The 12,196-nt window shown below is 45.6% G+C and overlaps 1 protein-coding gene across 1 annotated transcript; it reads right to left on the bottom strand.

The window, feature by feature from the left end:
• Positions 1 to 8,440: 8,440 nt before the first annotated feature.
• LOC139668225 (interleukin-17F-like) lies at positions 8,441 to 11,109 on the bottom strand. Its single transcript, XM_071547749.1, has 3 exons — positions 11,083 to 11,109; positions 9,983 to 10,227; positions 8,441 to 8,678 (listed from the first exon to the last, which is right to left on the bottom strand). Exons 1-3 carry the CDS (start codon positions 11,107 to 11,109, stop codon positions 8,441 to 8,443), a joined length of 510 nt encoding a protein of 169 aa, XP_071403850.1.
• Between the last annotated feature and the right edge of the window lie 1,087 nt (positions 11,110 to 12,196).

Raw genomic sequence — 12,196 nt, 5'->3', positions numbered from 1 at the left:
TTGGGAGAGCTGTGGAAAACCTCCTTGCACTGAGATGAAGGGGCCTGATTCAGTCTTCACAGAACTGAATCAAGCTACAATGGTTAGCTTGAATATATCAGAATATATTAAAAATCAAAGAGTCTCACTTTGGAAAAAAGAAATTAATATATTTTCTCCAAAAATCTTGAATTTTGTAACTTCAGAATCCAAACACCTCCATGTGCTGGGCTGAAAAATAATGGGATCTTTTTACCCATCTTTAGTTTACACTTTGAAATATCTATTTATGTATATCTATTTATGCTGGTGGAAAAGACAGTAATATGGTATTATCCTAATATATCATTTTAAAGTAATTAGAGAATGTTTATTTATCTTTGTGTAATAAAAAATAAACAGTGAAAAACTCTTGGGTATTCTCCTTTCTTTCTAAAGAAGTCTTTCTGTGAAGACAGGAAATCACTCACTTATGACCCTAAAATAGATTTATATGATGCTAAAAACTAAAATTCTCTTAATAACATCCAGCTCTGCTTCAGTAGAATGCAAAGGCCACAGAAACAATTAGGAAAACCACCAACAGAGAACCTTAAAATACCCAGAGGAAAGTGATTTGTCAAGTAACACTGGAGAGATTCACATTAAGGAGAGACAAAAGAAAAAACAACTACGACTGGATAATTACCCAGTTATCCATCTAATTATCCAACTGGAAAAGGACTTGTAAAGGTGGTTTCAACACAACACTTTAAGTGCTTCTTTTGGAGGGGGAAAGTTACTCCTTCCCAGAAAATGGTGGGTGTGTTTCCACTGCTGAGTTTTTTCTCCAAGATTATCTGGGAATGCCAATCCAAGCCCTGCCCACCCATTCTCTGTAGAGCAGGGACACAACCTGGGCACACGAGTCAAAACGCACGAGTGAGTCAGGTGGGCGGTCGAAGCAATTAACCACATCTTGCTGATTGCAATCGTCATTTTCTCCACACTCGTGTCCTTCCAATCCGTTTGCTGCCAGCATTCAGTGCTTCAGATGTGGAGCACTGACACAGCACTTCTGCTGTGGTTGTGGTGGGGATGTGTGGGTGGCTGGCTGGAGGGGCAGGTGGGTTTATTTAAAGCACACTTGGGTTAAAAGTGCTCAGATGAAGATGTTCCATGTTTCGGAAGGCAGGCTGCCTTGCAGAGATGCAGATGTTTTGTTTGCTGCCACCTCAGAGAGGTGTGACCCTGTTCAGGCACAGGCAAAATGCCAGTGGCAAGTGTAACAGCAAACACAGAACTTGTAGAGGTGCATTGCTCAGGGGTGCAAGTCCCTAATGAGAGGTAAGGTCCTCCCAGGTGAAAGTATCTTTCCCAGATCCAGCTGTGCTGACTGGAAATGAGATCATCCCAACTTTTGATACAGACAGTTATTCCCTCCAGCTGTTCCAGTCAGCCTAAATGCTCCCTAATCTACTCCAGACACCATCAGGTGGGTCATCCTATAACCCAAACCCACAGCACAGCCACAGCTTCCACACCATCCCTTGACCTGCCCTATAAACACTGGCCCAAGGAAACATCCACTAAATCTGCGTGGTGACAGTATCTGCCATCACAACAATGAGCTTCTGCCCACACCTTTACCTACCTTCAAACACTGAAACCATTTTGCCCAGATGTAGAAATCTAGGAGTATATGTGAGCCTAACTTAGCTTCTCTCTGACCTTGTCTTCAGGTATTCTTCCTTAAGGTCTCTTGCAGGTCCTGAAGTTCTTCCCTGATGACAGTCCCATGAATATCAAACATGGGAACAGACTCCCAAAAAAAAGACCAAACCAAAAAAACATTAAGGAACACTCATCCTTTGAGGTTTTCAAGGATTATTATAAATACCAGCCCGGCAAGACTGAAACAGAACCAACTGCCTTGCCCATTAAATAACCTCTAAACATCCTGCTGCTCCTGGACAGAGTTTTGGTAAATTTTCTACAACTAGCCCAAGTCGCTTCTAAGAGTTAAAATCACAGATAGTCCAACCCTTTCTCACCTGAGAGTGACGTGCCATGAGCTGGAGTTGGCACAAGTAATGGAGACTGGTTAGAAATGCAGGAGGAAAAAGCCAGAACCAGCTCGGAAAAAGATGATGCAGCTGGAGCATTAAAATACCAACAGCTTTCTGCTGACAGGCTGCAAAGATCATCATTGTGAAATAAACCAGGTAGGAAGGAACCTTAGAGATCCTCTCATTCCAAACCCCTGCCTTGGGGATGGACACCTTGCACTAGACCAGGCTGATCCAAGACCTGTCCAACCTGGCCTGAATAAAGATGCTCCAATTCTCCTTCCAGTAACGTGATTTCCCTGGGACCACTTACCAAGCCAACTAAACCTGTGCCTTAGGACACAACCCTTTCTTATTCACTTGACATCATGGTGACCCTCTGCTTGGGTGTTGCACATGCTCTTTCAGAAGCCTTTAATAGTGATAAGTGATCACCAAGATTCACTGGGCCTGAGGACTGATTTCTTCCCTACTGCAAGTTCTCATAACTCCTGGCATGAGCCAAGAGATTTTCCTTCCCATTGCTGTGTTCAGCTGGAAAGGTGCAGAATGATCCCAAAGGAATGCACCCTGCCACAGGTCACCCAATCAGTGTCCCTATTGTCTGGGGCAAACTTTCACAGCTACAGTCAATAATGATCACAAGAGGAGACTGAAAAGAGTAGGGCTCCTCTTTCAGCCTTGCACAGCTCTTACCAGTCTGATGTCCAACAGGTAAAGTTTGTTCCTTCTTGTTTTCAAGAGTTTGAGTGCAAGTCTCTGCTAATATGATACCATTAAATGCTCTCATCATCAGAGGGAGGGGGAAAAATTGCTACATGAGCCTCTTCAACATAGAAGTTTCAACTGCTCTCCATCTCAGTTTCATGTCAGTTTGCAAAATCTGAGCAGCAGTGTCTTGGCAAACAGATTGCTTGGTAACCCGTGAGCAAAACTCAGCAGAAAGGGAAGTTTGAGATTGGATTTGTGCAGCAAATGATCAGATAACCACGCTCATCGTTGGCAATTATCAAAGCAATCTGAACAGACACCAAATAATCTTTACAGGTTATACAAATTCAACTGTAAGGAGGCCAAGAACACAGGTTTCAGAAGTCTGAAACAAAAAGTGACACCAAAAACCATCTAGGGGCAAGTTAGAGAGCAGATAAACCATCTCTAATCATTACTGGAATAGGGAACCTTAATCATGATATAAACACATTGTGTTTACTAAGAATGCAGACAAAACAGAGACATGATGGCTTGTACTGGTCTTACTCACTCACAGAAAGCTGTGCCCAGAAACAAATAGTTTAACAATCCATGACCTGCAAAGAGCATCAACCAGAACTTTAATATTTTGTCAAAGTTACAGGAAAAGGTAGAAAAGCTGAGCCACTTTTCTGAAGAAATAATAAACAAACAAACAAACAAATAAATAAATAGTTTCACAGATATAAGAAAGGGATTTCTCTGAGGAGCTGAGGATTTGAACCTGCTACCACCATCTAACCCTGGAAGAAGGGAGAACAATTAGAAAAGATGGAAAATGTTTTTAATCATAGAATATCTTCAGTTGGAAGGGACCCACAAGGATCATCAAAGTCCAGCTACTGGAACCCCTCTTTGTGAGCAGCAAAAAGCAGAAGATGTAGTTTTCTTTCTGGTACCAAATCTGACTGACTGCTCAGCACCAGCACAGTCCCACTCCCACCAACGGCTCTGACTCTGCCAATTGGCACCAGACAATCACAAACATTCTAAGCAGGTTTGGGGTTTTTGGTCACTGTCTTGTAACTGTAGAAAATGCAGAGTACACCCACTGACCTTGATTCTTCTAAAGCACAAGGTTAAAAATAATATCGAAGCAAGAGGAAGAAGGGGATGGAGACAAAAGGAGATTATGGAATGGTTTGGGTTTGAAGGAACCTTAAAGATCATCTAGTCCAAACCTCTGCCATGGGCAGGGACACCTTCCACTCAACCAGGTTGCCCCAAGGCCTGTCCCACCTGGTCTTGACCACTTCCAGAGATGGGGCACAGCCACAGCATCTCTGGGCAAACTGTGCCAGGGCCTCCCCACCCTCACAGCCAAGATCAGGTCTCATGATTTATCCCATGGTGGTGATATGGGAGCAGGTTCCTGGTCGTGTGCCTTAGGCAACCACCATGTTGGCACCAACCCACAGATCCCCACAGGACTGACCAGAAAATTGCTCATACCCTTGGAGTGTCTCCTGTGAGGTCTAACTCTGAACAAATCACATTGATGTCTGGGGTTTCCAGCCACTAACCATTTTTTTTTCTAGTTTACCAAACACAACACCAATAATTCTTGGGTTGTTTCAACTTTTAAAGTTGCAACCTTTGCATTCTTTATATATATAAATTTACATACTTTAAAAAGCAGTATTTTTGGTGGAACAGGCTGCCTTGGTCCATAGTCCCTTTGAACACCCCCAGGAGTATTTATCTGCCTGTCAGGGGATCTGCCTGTCATCTCCATGTAGTCAGGGGTTCAGAGAAGCCTGGCTCACACCTTCAGGTCAATACATCCACAGGTCCCAGCACAGGTAAGAGAGGAGGCATCTACCTGAGCAGAGATCACTGCTGTGCCCCCCATGCTAATGCAGAGGTCTGCCCCACACTCCCACCACCAACCACGGGAGCTGCTACCCCAGGATCCCTCCTTGAGCTGCCAGAACAGGCACATCAAGGGGAGCAGTGAGCAAGAGACAGGGAAAGGAGGTTACTGAGAGGCAAGCAGAAGAGGAAAGGGACAGAAAAGGCCACGGGGCTCAGATACCAACCTGTGACTAGAAGTTGCTTAGCCCAACAGGTTACAAGAAGACACTCTGGCACTGCTATTGTCCCTACAGATGTGTTTTATCCTCCTGGTAAAACAACCGAGCCCCTGAAAGCTGCTCTAAGCCACCTTGAGAGCCAGAGATGCCCAACTGGACTCCCAGGGACTGCATCTCTTGCTGAAGTGTTAAAAAACAAGCACAGCCTTTAGCAAAGGCTGGTCCCAAGCTGTGAACTGTGCTCGTTCTCAGTGCCAATATGACTGTGCTGTTTACAAGAAGCATAAACTTGTTTGCTGTATTCTGAGATTCACAGATTCACAGAATGATTCAGGTTGGAAGGGAACTCAAAGATCACTCTAGTTCCAACCCCCAAATTAATAGATTGCTGGAAATGAAAGCCAGCACCTAAAATATAACCAGCCTGGTATTTACAACCAGCTGCACTCTAAGAATGATGCCATTAGAGGAAATAGCCTGCTCGTTGTGTTTAGAAACAATCCCCACATGCCTCCCTGAGACGTGTGTGGTTTGCAGTTGATGGCTCTTGCTGCAAAACCTCATGACCCACAGGTGAGACTTCCTTAATTAGCTAGCTCTGTATTTTCTTAATTAGGAACTTCATCATTCATCCAGGTAGGACAACATTTAGGGTAAGGGGATGGATGTTTAGAAGCATCAGCACAGGAGTGTATGTTCATTCAGCTGCCATGAATCCAATGTCAAAGTAATTGTGACTGAGAAGAGAAACAGAGGGTAGTTTTCTCCCTGAAACACAAGTGAGGACAACCCCATGAGGTGGGTTTATTGAGAGGGAAAGAAATAGGTCAGGAGTAAGAACCAGGTTACAGTTTCCTGGTCAGTGGTTACTGTAAAAGAAGAGCTGGTGATACATGAGCAGAAAACGCCTCTGTGGGTTTGCTCTCCACCACATGAAGAGCTTGGTGGTCATAACGAAACAGCTGCTGCCAACAAATGAGTACAAATGCTTGTAACTGAATGAGATGGTTGCCCATGGACTGTTAAACCAACTCTCAGTGACCCACAGGGCAGAGAATACACCTGACTCAACTAAAAGTACCAAAGGAGTCATCACAGAATCACAGAATCTTAGAGTGGTTTGGGTTGGAAGAGACCTTAAGGATCGTCTGGCTCCAAACCCCTTGCCATGGGCATGGACATCTTCCACTAGAGCACGTTGCTCCAAGCCCTGTCCAGCTTGGCCTTGAGTCATTTAGACCCAACAGCTCCTCCAGTCTACTCTGGGGAGGAGACCCAGGGTCTACCTGCACCAGGTAATTTAAAGTGATTTCTGTGCAGTCAGAATGAAATACAGGAATGCATTCCCACAGGTTTGCCTGGATTTAAATTCAAGGGTAAAAGGAAATACAGGCTTAAAGCTTAAATACAAAGTCAGAGGTCTGAGAGTCTGGCTCAGGTCTAGATGAAAGATGAGTAATGTCAAAAAAAGCAACATTGCAGCAATTTGATGAAATAATAAATAGTTACAGAATCACAGAATATCCTGAGTTGGAAGGGACACACAAGGATCATGGAGTCCAGCTCCTGAACTGTGAGCCTTGCTAGGCTGAACAACTTGTGCAGCTAAGGGAGAGAGAGGTCAATTCCTCCTTTCCTAAGGTAGGACATCTTAGCTCAGCAGACAATCCTGCCCTGCAGGTACAATTCCTTGTTCCCTTGATGTGGAGGGATCCTCATTGTCATGGGTTCACCCAGGTGGGCCTAGATTTGGGCTCTGAAGTCTGGACTAGGCTGAAGCTGTCAGCTGACCTGAGCTGGGCTGAGCTAACAGCTGACCTCTTCTAGCCAGTAATTTTGTATTCCATACCACACTATGACATCATCTCCAGGGAAGTGGGAACCAGTGTGGGAGTGGTTAAGGCAGTGGCTTCTCAGCCTCCTCTTGGGAGGACACACGATGCTGTCCCAGGGGGGATGGAGAGGACCAGGCCCCCCACTGGCTCACAGGGTATCTCAGGAAAGTAAACTGTGTTGTTCTGGGTCTCTCCTTTCTGCTTGAGTTTGTCTCCCTGGGGAATAAGCTTCTTCTTAAGTAATGTGTAGTTAGGACAGTAGAATTTGTGTGTTCGTTAAGAAGTTGAGGTGGGGAACTTGTTGTTGCAGATTTGTGTGAGTGTGTATTTGTACTCTCTTCTAATTGTCTCTTTCTTTCTGTGAAAAATATATGTAGTTTTAGTATAAACGTGGTTTGAAGTGTTTTTTTCTTTCCCCTCTCTTTTCCTCCCTTTCCCTGGTGTTAGGAGGGAGGCTTTTCTCTCTGTGCTTGGGGGGGTTGGCAGTTGCTTATCTCAAACCAAGACACTAATCCACCACTTCAATCCCAGCACCTATTATTTAGCTGGCTAAAGAGCCATGAGAAACCATCTCACATTTCCCTGCATGCCTGTTCAGCCAGTCATCAGCTGGTGGAGGAGAAGGGTGTTTGTAAGGATGACTTCTTGTCTGGAAGAGGACAGGCCAGGCCTTTCCCACCTCCCATGAACCAGACTCCCAAATTCCAGATGCAGTCATGCAATATCTCCCACCTTTTTTCCCACCATCTCCAGAGACCATCCCCAAGGTCTAGAGAGCCTGGCCCCATTGCTAACTATCCCAGTGCTGCTTGTAGAACTTCCTTTCACCCCTTTCAGCCTCTTTTTTTGCACCTTTTCATCTATTTAGGCTGAAAATTCTCCTCTGCTCCCTCTTACTCATATCACTGCACCGGAAAATGTCTGATCTCTGCTGAAATCTCTCAGTGTTAATGCAGCACAAACCCATTCTCAGTGTCTGCTTTCATTGTGAGCTACCACAAAACAACATTTTTAAAATAAAATACAGTGTTTATTCAGCAGATAAGTTATTGAATAAATACAGACTGAAACTATCCCTTTTTTTAAATACTCTGAGCACACATAAGACCATAAATACAATCATAAATAGAAGACATAAATAGAAATATAAATAGTCATTGCTTCTTTTCTATTTTAGCATCAATTGCAGTGGACTCAATTCTCTCCCAAAATGCTCTGCAATAAATCAGCCCAAAACAACCAAAACCAAACAAACCCAGAGTGTGAAGACAATCAGGTCTGTGGGCACTAATGTCTGATTGACTCTGGTAATATCTTAGTGAGCAGGGGTGGCCAGAGAAGGGAAAGGGGTAAAGGATGAGGAAGGGAGGGAGAAGGTGCAGCAGGAGAAATCATTTGTGGCAGTGCTGTTGGGTGTATGTTCATTAGGGCAACTTACTGCTGAAACAACTTTTGAAACTATAATTCATTTGATTCACCAAGCTGATATAAATTGTAATGGAAAAATAAATTGTAAAATTCCCTGCTTTTCCCTCTCACTATTTGAGGTCACAAACAAAGCTTGTTCTCCATCCCTCCCCCTCCCCTCCTTCACCAGCTACCGGGGACTCCTATTCTGACACCCATAAACAACAGCTGAATCCTGACTCTCAGGAGACAACCTGCTCAGGTTGGAAGGGCAATAGAGTGTTGAATTCCTGGGGTTTGAGGTGGGCAGCTGTGGGATTTCACCAGAGGGACGTCTATCAGAGATATTCCTTCTTCCCAATGTCGCCTCCCCCAGTAATTCCTCCTAGGACTGGTGGTGGATGACTGGAGTGACACAGGTGCAGCCCACGGTGATGACCTTCTTCTCCAGGCGATAGGTGGGCCGGCAGCCCCGCTGCTCCCGATGGAGGACGAGGATCTCCTGCTTGATGGGGACGGAGTTGAGGTTGTGGTCCTCCTGCCCCAGGGAGTTCACACAGCCAGAGAGGCGACACTGGGCTTCAGCAATCACCTGGGGGAAGCGGTTGGGATCCTTGTCGAGCCTGGGATGGACACACAGAAGTGATTTATGGCTGTGCACAGCATAGACCTTCTTGTTTATCTCCGTGAGAACACTTACTATTCATATTGTTCACCTGTGCCTCCTCACTACGAGACACAGTCAAGTAATTTCCCTCTCTTCAACATTTTCTGCAATGACTTCCTAGAAATGGAATCAGTTTTGGGAGGGTAATACTGCTGTATCCTTCTTTAGGAGCTGCTGAATAGAGAGGACTGGCTTAAATACAGAACTGATCTCAATTGCACTGTTCATTTCTGTTTGGTTTTCGTTTCAGCATTCAGAAACCTTTCCAGTTGGGAAAATTTAAAATTACAATGTACTGACATAATTGTTTCCCCAGAGGAATAATTCATTTCATCACCCTTTCAACCACATGCATTTCTATAGGCTTGGGGTAAGGCAGAGTGGTTGGAAAGCTGCCCAGTGAAAAAGGACCTGAGGATGCTACTTGGCAGCAGCTGAACATGAGCCAGGTGTGCCCAGGAGGGCAAGAAAGCCAATGGCACCTGGACTGTGTCAGGAATAGTGTGGCAGCAGGGCCACAGTAGTGACTATCCCCTTGGCACTACTGAGGTGCCTCCAGTCCTGGAGGCAAGTTCTGGGACCCTCAGACAAGAAAGACTTTGAGGGGCTGGAGCATGTCCAGGGAAGGGAACGAAGCTGGGGAAGGGGCTGGAGATCCAGAAGCAGCTGTGGGAGCTGTGTGGTCTCAGCTTGGAGACAAGGAGGCTCAGGGGGGACCTTCTGGCTCTCTGTAACTCCATGCCAGGAGCAGGGAGCCGGGGGCAGGGGTCAGGCTGTGCTGCCAAGGAACAAGGGACAACAGTAAACAGCCTCAAGTTGTGGCAGGAGAGGTTTAGATAGGATTTTGAAAAAAAATATCTGCCCTGAAAGGATTGCCCAGCCCTAGCACAGCTGCTGAGGGTGGTCATGGAGTCCCCATTCCTGAAGGGATTTAAAAGCTGTATAGATGTGGCATTTGGGGACACTGTTCAGTAGTGGCCCTGGCAGTGCTGGAGGAATAGTTGGACTCAGTGATCTTAGAGGTATTTTCCACCCCCAGCAAAGGCTGACAAGACGATTAAAACCAGTTCCAGTGATGCCCCTTTGCACTGCAAACAGCTTCTCTTGGAGAAATCTCACCCAACATCCAAATGTCAGGGTGTGCCAAGAAGTGTTTGCAATATTCCAGTTCTAGATAAGAAGGGACTCTGGACTGTACTCACCACAAAAACCCATCTGTATGCACAGCCATCACAATTTAGATAACAACTAAACACTTACCTGTAATCCCAAGGAGCGAGAGACCTGTTCCTGACATCATGGAGCATCCTGAAGGCGTGATGTGACTTGCTGATCCGAATGTCAACTTTCACTGTTGTGGGGAATTTGAGATCCTTTTGGTTCAGGCAATCTTCACTCCGCCTCACAGAGGAGCCGCCCTTGTTGGGTTGAGGGTGAACCACCTTCCCACGGGGTGAGGCCCTTACAGTGAGGGCTAGAACCAGCACCAAAACCAGTGATCTGAACTGGGAGAGAGGAAAGTGTTGTTAATTCTGCCCAGTCCAGAAAGAGGGAGCACAAAGAGCCAAGTCTTGACTAGTCTGGATCATCAATGGACAGGCCACTATGAACAAACAGCACAACAACGCAAATAAAACTCATCGGAACAGGTGCTGAACTCTGATTTAAATTCTGATTCATAACTGGTTTTGCACCAAGAAGAGCATCTCTTCAACAAGCTACAAAAGGTCCTCCTCACAGTCACACAACACTGTCTTATGATCTCCAAAGTAGCGAGTAAGAACTCAGTTGACATTATGCCTTAGAAATTTAGCAATCCCTGGGATTTCTCAGGAGAGGAAGGACTGCCACCCACATCTGCTGGAAATAACTCTTCTTCTAAGGAAATCTGAGCTTCTTGGGCCATCTCCAGAGACTGAATTTTAGTGTCTCATAGAGTCATAGAATAGCCTGAATTGGAAGGGACCCACAAGGATCATCAAATCCAATTCCTAAAAAGAAGACAAAATAAACACAGAGCTTTTAAGCAAATCCAAGGAGCCCAACAGTACTGCTAATGGTACCCACTGAAATTCAAATTCATAGGCACTCACAGGGTAATTTCAGCAATTTGAATAATGTGTTGTCTGAGAAAAGGACTGTCTCTCCCATAAGTAAGAGGTAAATTATAATGGATATAATGGATAGTCCACCACATCCTTGTCACTCAAGCAACAGACACAGCTGCATCAGACAGAATCAGAACCCCACTAGGTCCCACCAGAATCAAAGGGTTTCTTGTAGAAATCGTGGGACCTGCACTCTGCTTTCTTTCTTGCAGCCAATATTTCTTAACACTTCTATTAAATGTAAATACTTACCATGGCAGCATAGCTGGAAAAAGCCATGGCAATCTCTTTGCTGCTTTGGATGGATGCACAGGGTGACAAGGCACAGGAGTTCTTCTCTGAGACCCCTTCCACTCTGCTTGTGTCTCAAAGCCAGTTGTGATCTCCTTTTTATAGCAAAGTTCAGCCACTACCACTTTCCATTGCAGCACATCTGCCTTCCCTGACTCGAGGTTAGGAGCTGATATTTCATTTCCTAGCCCACTTCCTCCCATCTACCTCCAAAAAGGGGAGGGCAGATACTATCACCAGGATCCCAAATCAGCCAATACCATTTATTCAGGCAGATAAAAAGATAAAGGAAATAAAAGAGAGAAAAAAATTGTTCAGGCAGGTTTGCTTTTTTTTTTACCTCTTCCCACCCCCTCTTTCTAATAATAATGCTCTCTCACCACAAACACATGTGGATGCACTTCCACACACCTCACAAATCAGGCAGCGTTGATGAGCAAGCTGCAAAGTCAGGCACCCAGCAAGGCTTTCAAAATGAGGACAGGACGTGGAACTTTGCCATTTAACCTCCTCTGGCCTCAACTGCACAATCCACCCCACCTCATCTTGGGGATCCCTGTGTTGTGCAGGTTCTGGGCAAGGGAAGAATAGGTGCCACTGGGGATTCCTGCTGGGAATCTCAGGGCACCAGGAGCCTTCCTCACTGTAGTGACATATTCTGGAGAACTCTGTGAAGGGTTCATACATGCCCTGTAAGGCCCTGAAAGCACTGATCACCTTTACTGGCCTTGACTACCATTGCCAGGGGCCCCATTCCAGCTCAGCTTTAATTCCCAGTCCCTGCCTGAGCTATGCTATTGGAATACTGGTTTCCTGTCCCTCCTCTGGCCTTATTGACTGGATGGGCTTTGGAGCAGGATTTCTCCTGGATGGACTCCATGGACATTCATGGTGGGGAACAGAGCGAGGGAAGGGTCTGGAGCACAAGGAGCAGCTGAGGGAGATGGGGAGGCTCAGCCTGGGGAAAAGGAGGCTCAGGGGGACCCTCTTGCTCTCTGCAACTCCCTGACAGAAGGATGGACACAGGTGGGAGTCAGGCTCTGCTCCCAGGCAAATAGTGACAGGACAGGAGTAC

Source organism: Pithys albifrons, chromosome 2 (genome assembly GCF_047495875.1).
Source record: "Pithys albifrons albifrons isolate INPA30051 chromosome 2, PitAlb_v1, whole genome shotgun sequence".
Lineage (NCBI taxonomy): Eukaryota > Metazoa > Chordata > Aves > Passeriformes > Thamnophilidae > Pithys > Pithys albifrons.
Note: the sequence above shows the minus strand (reverse complement) of the source record. Positions and strands in the feature narration are given on the sequence as shown.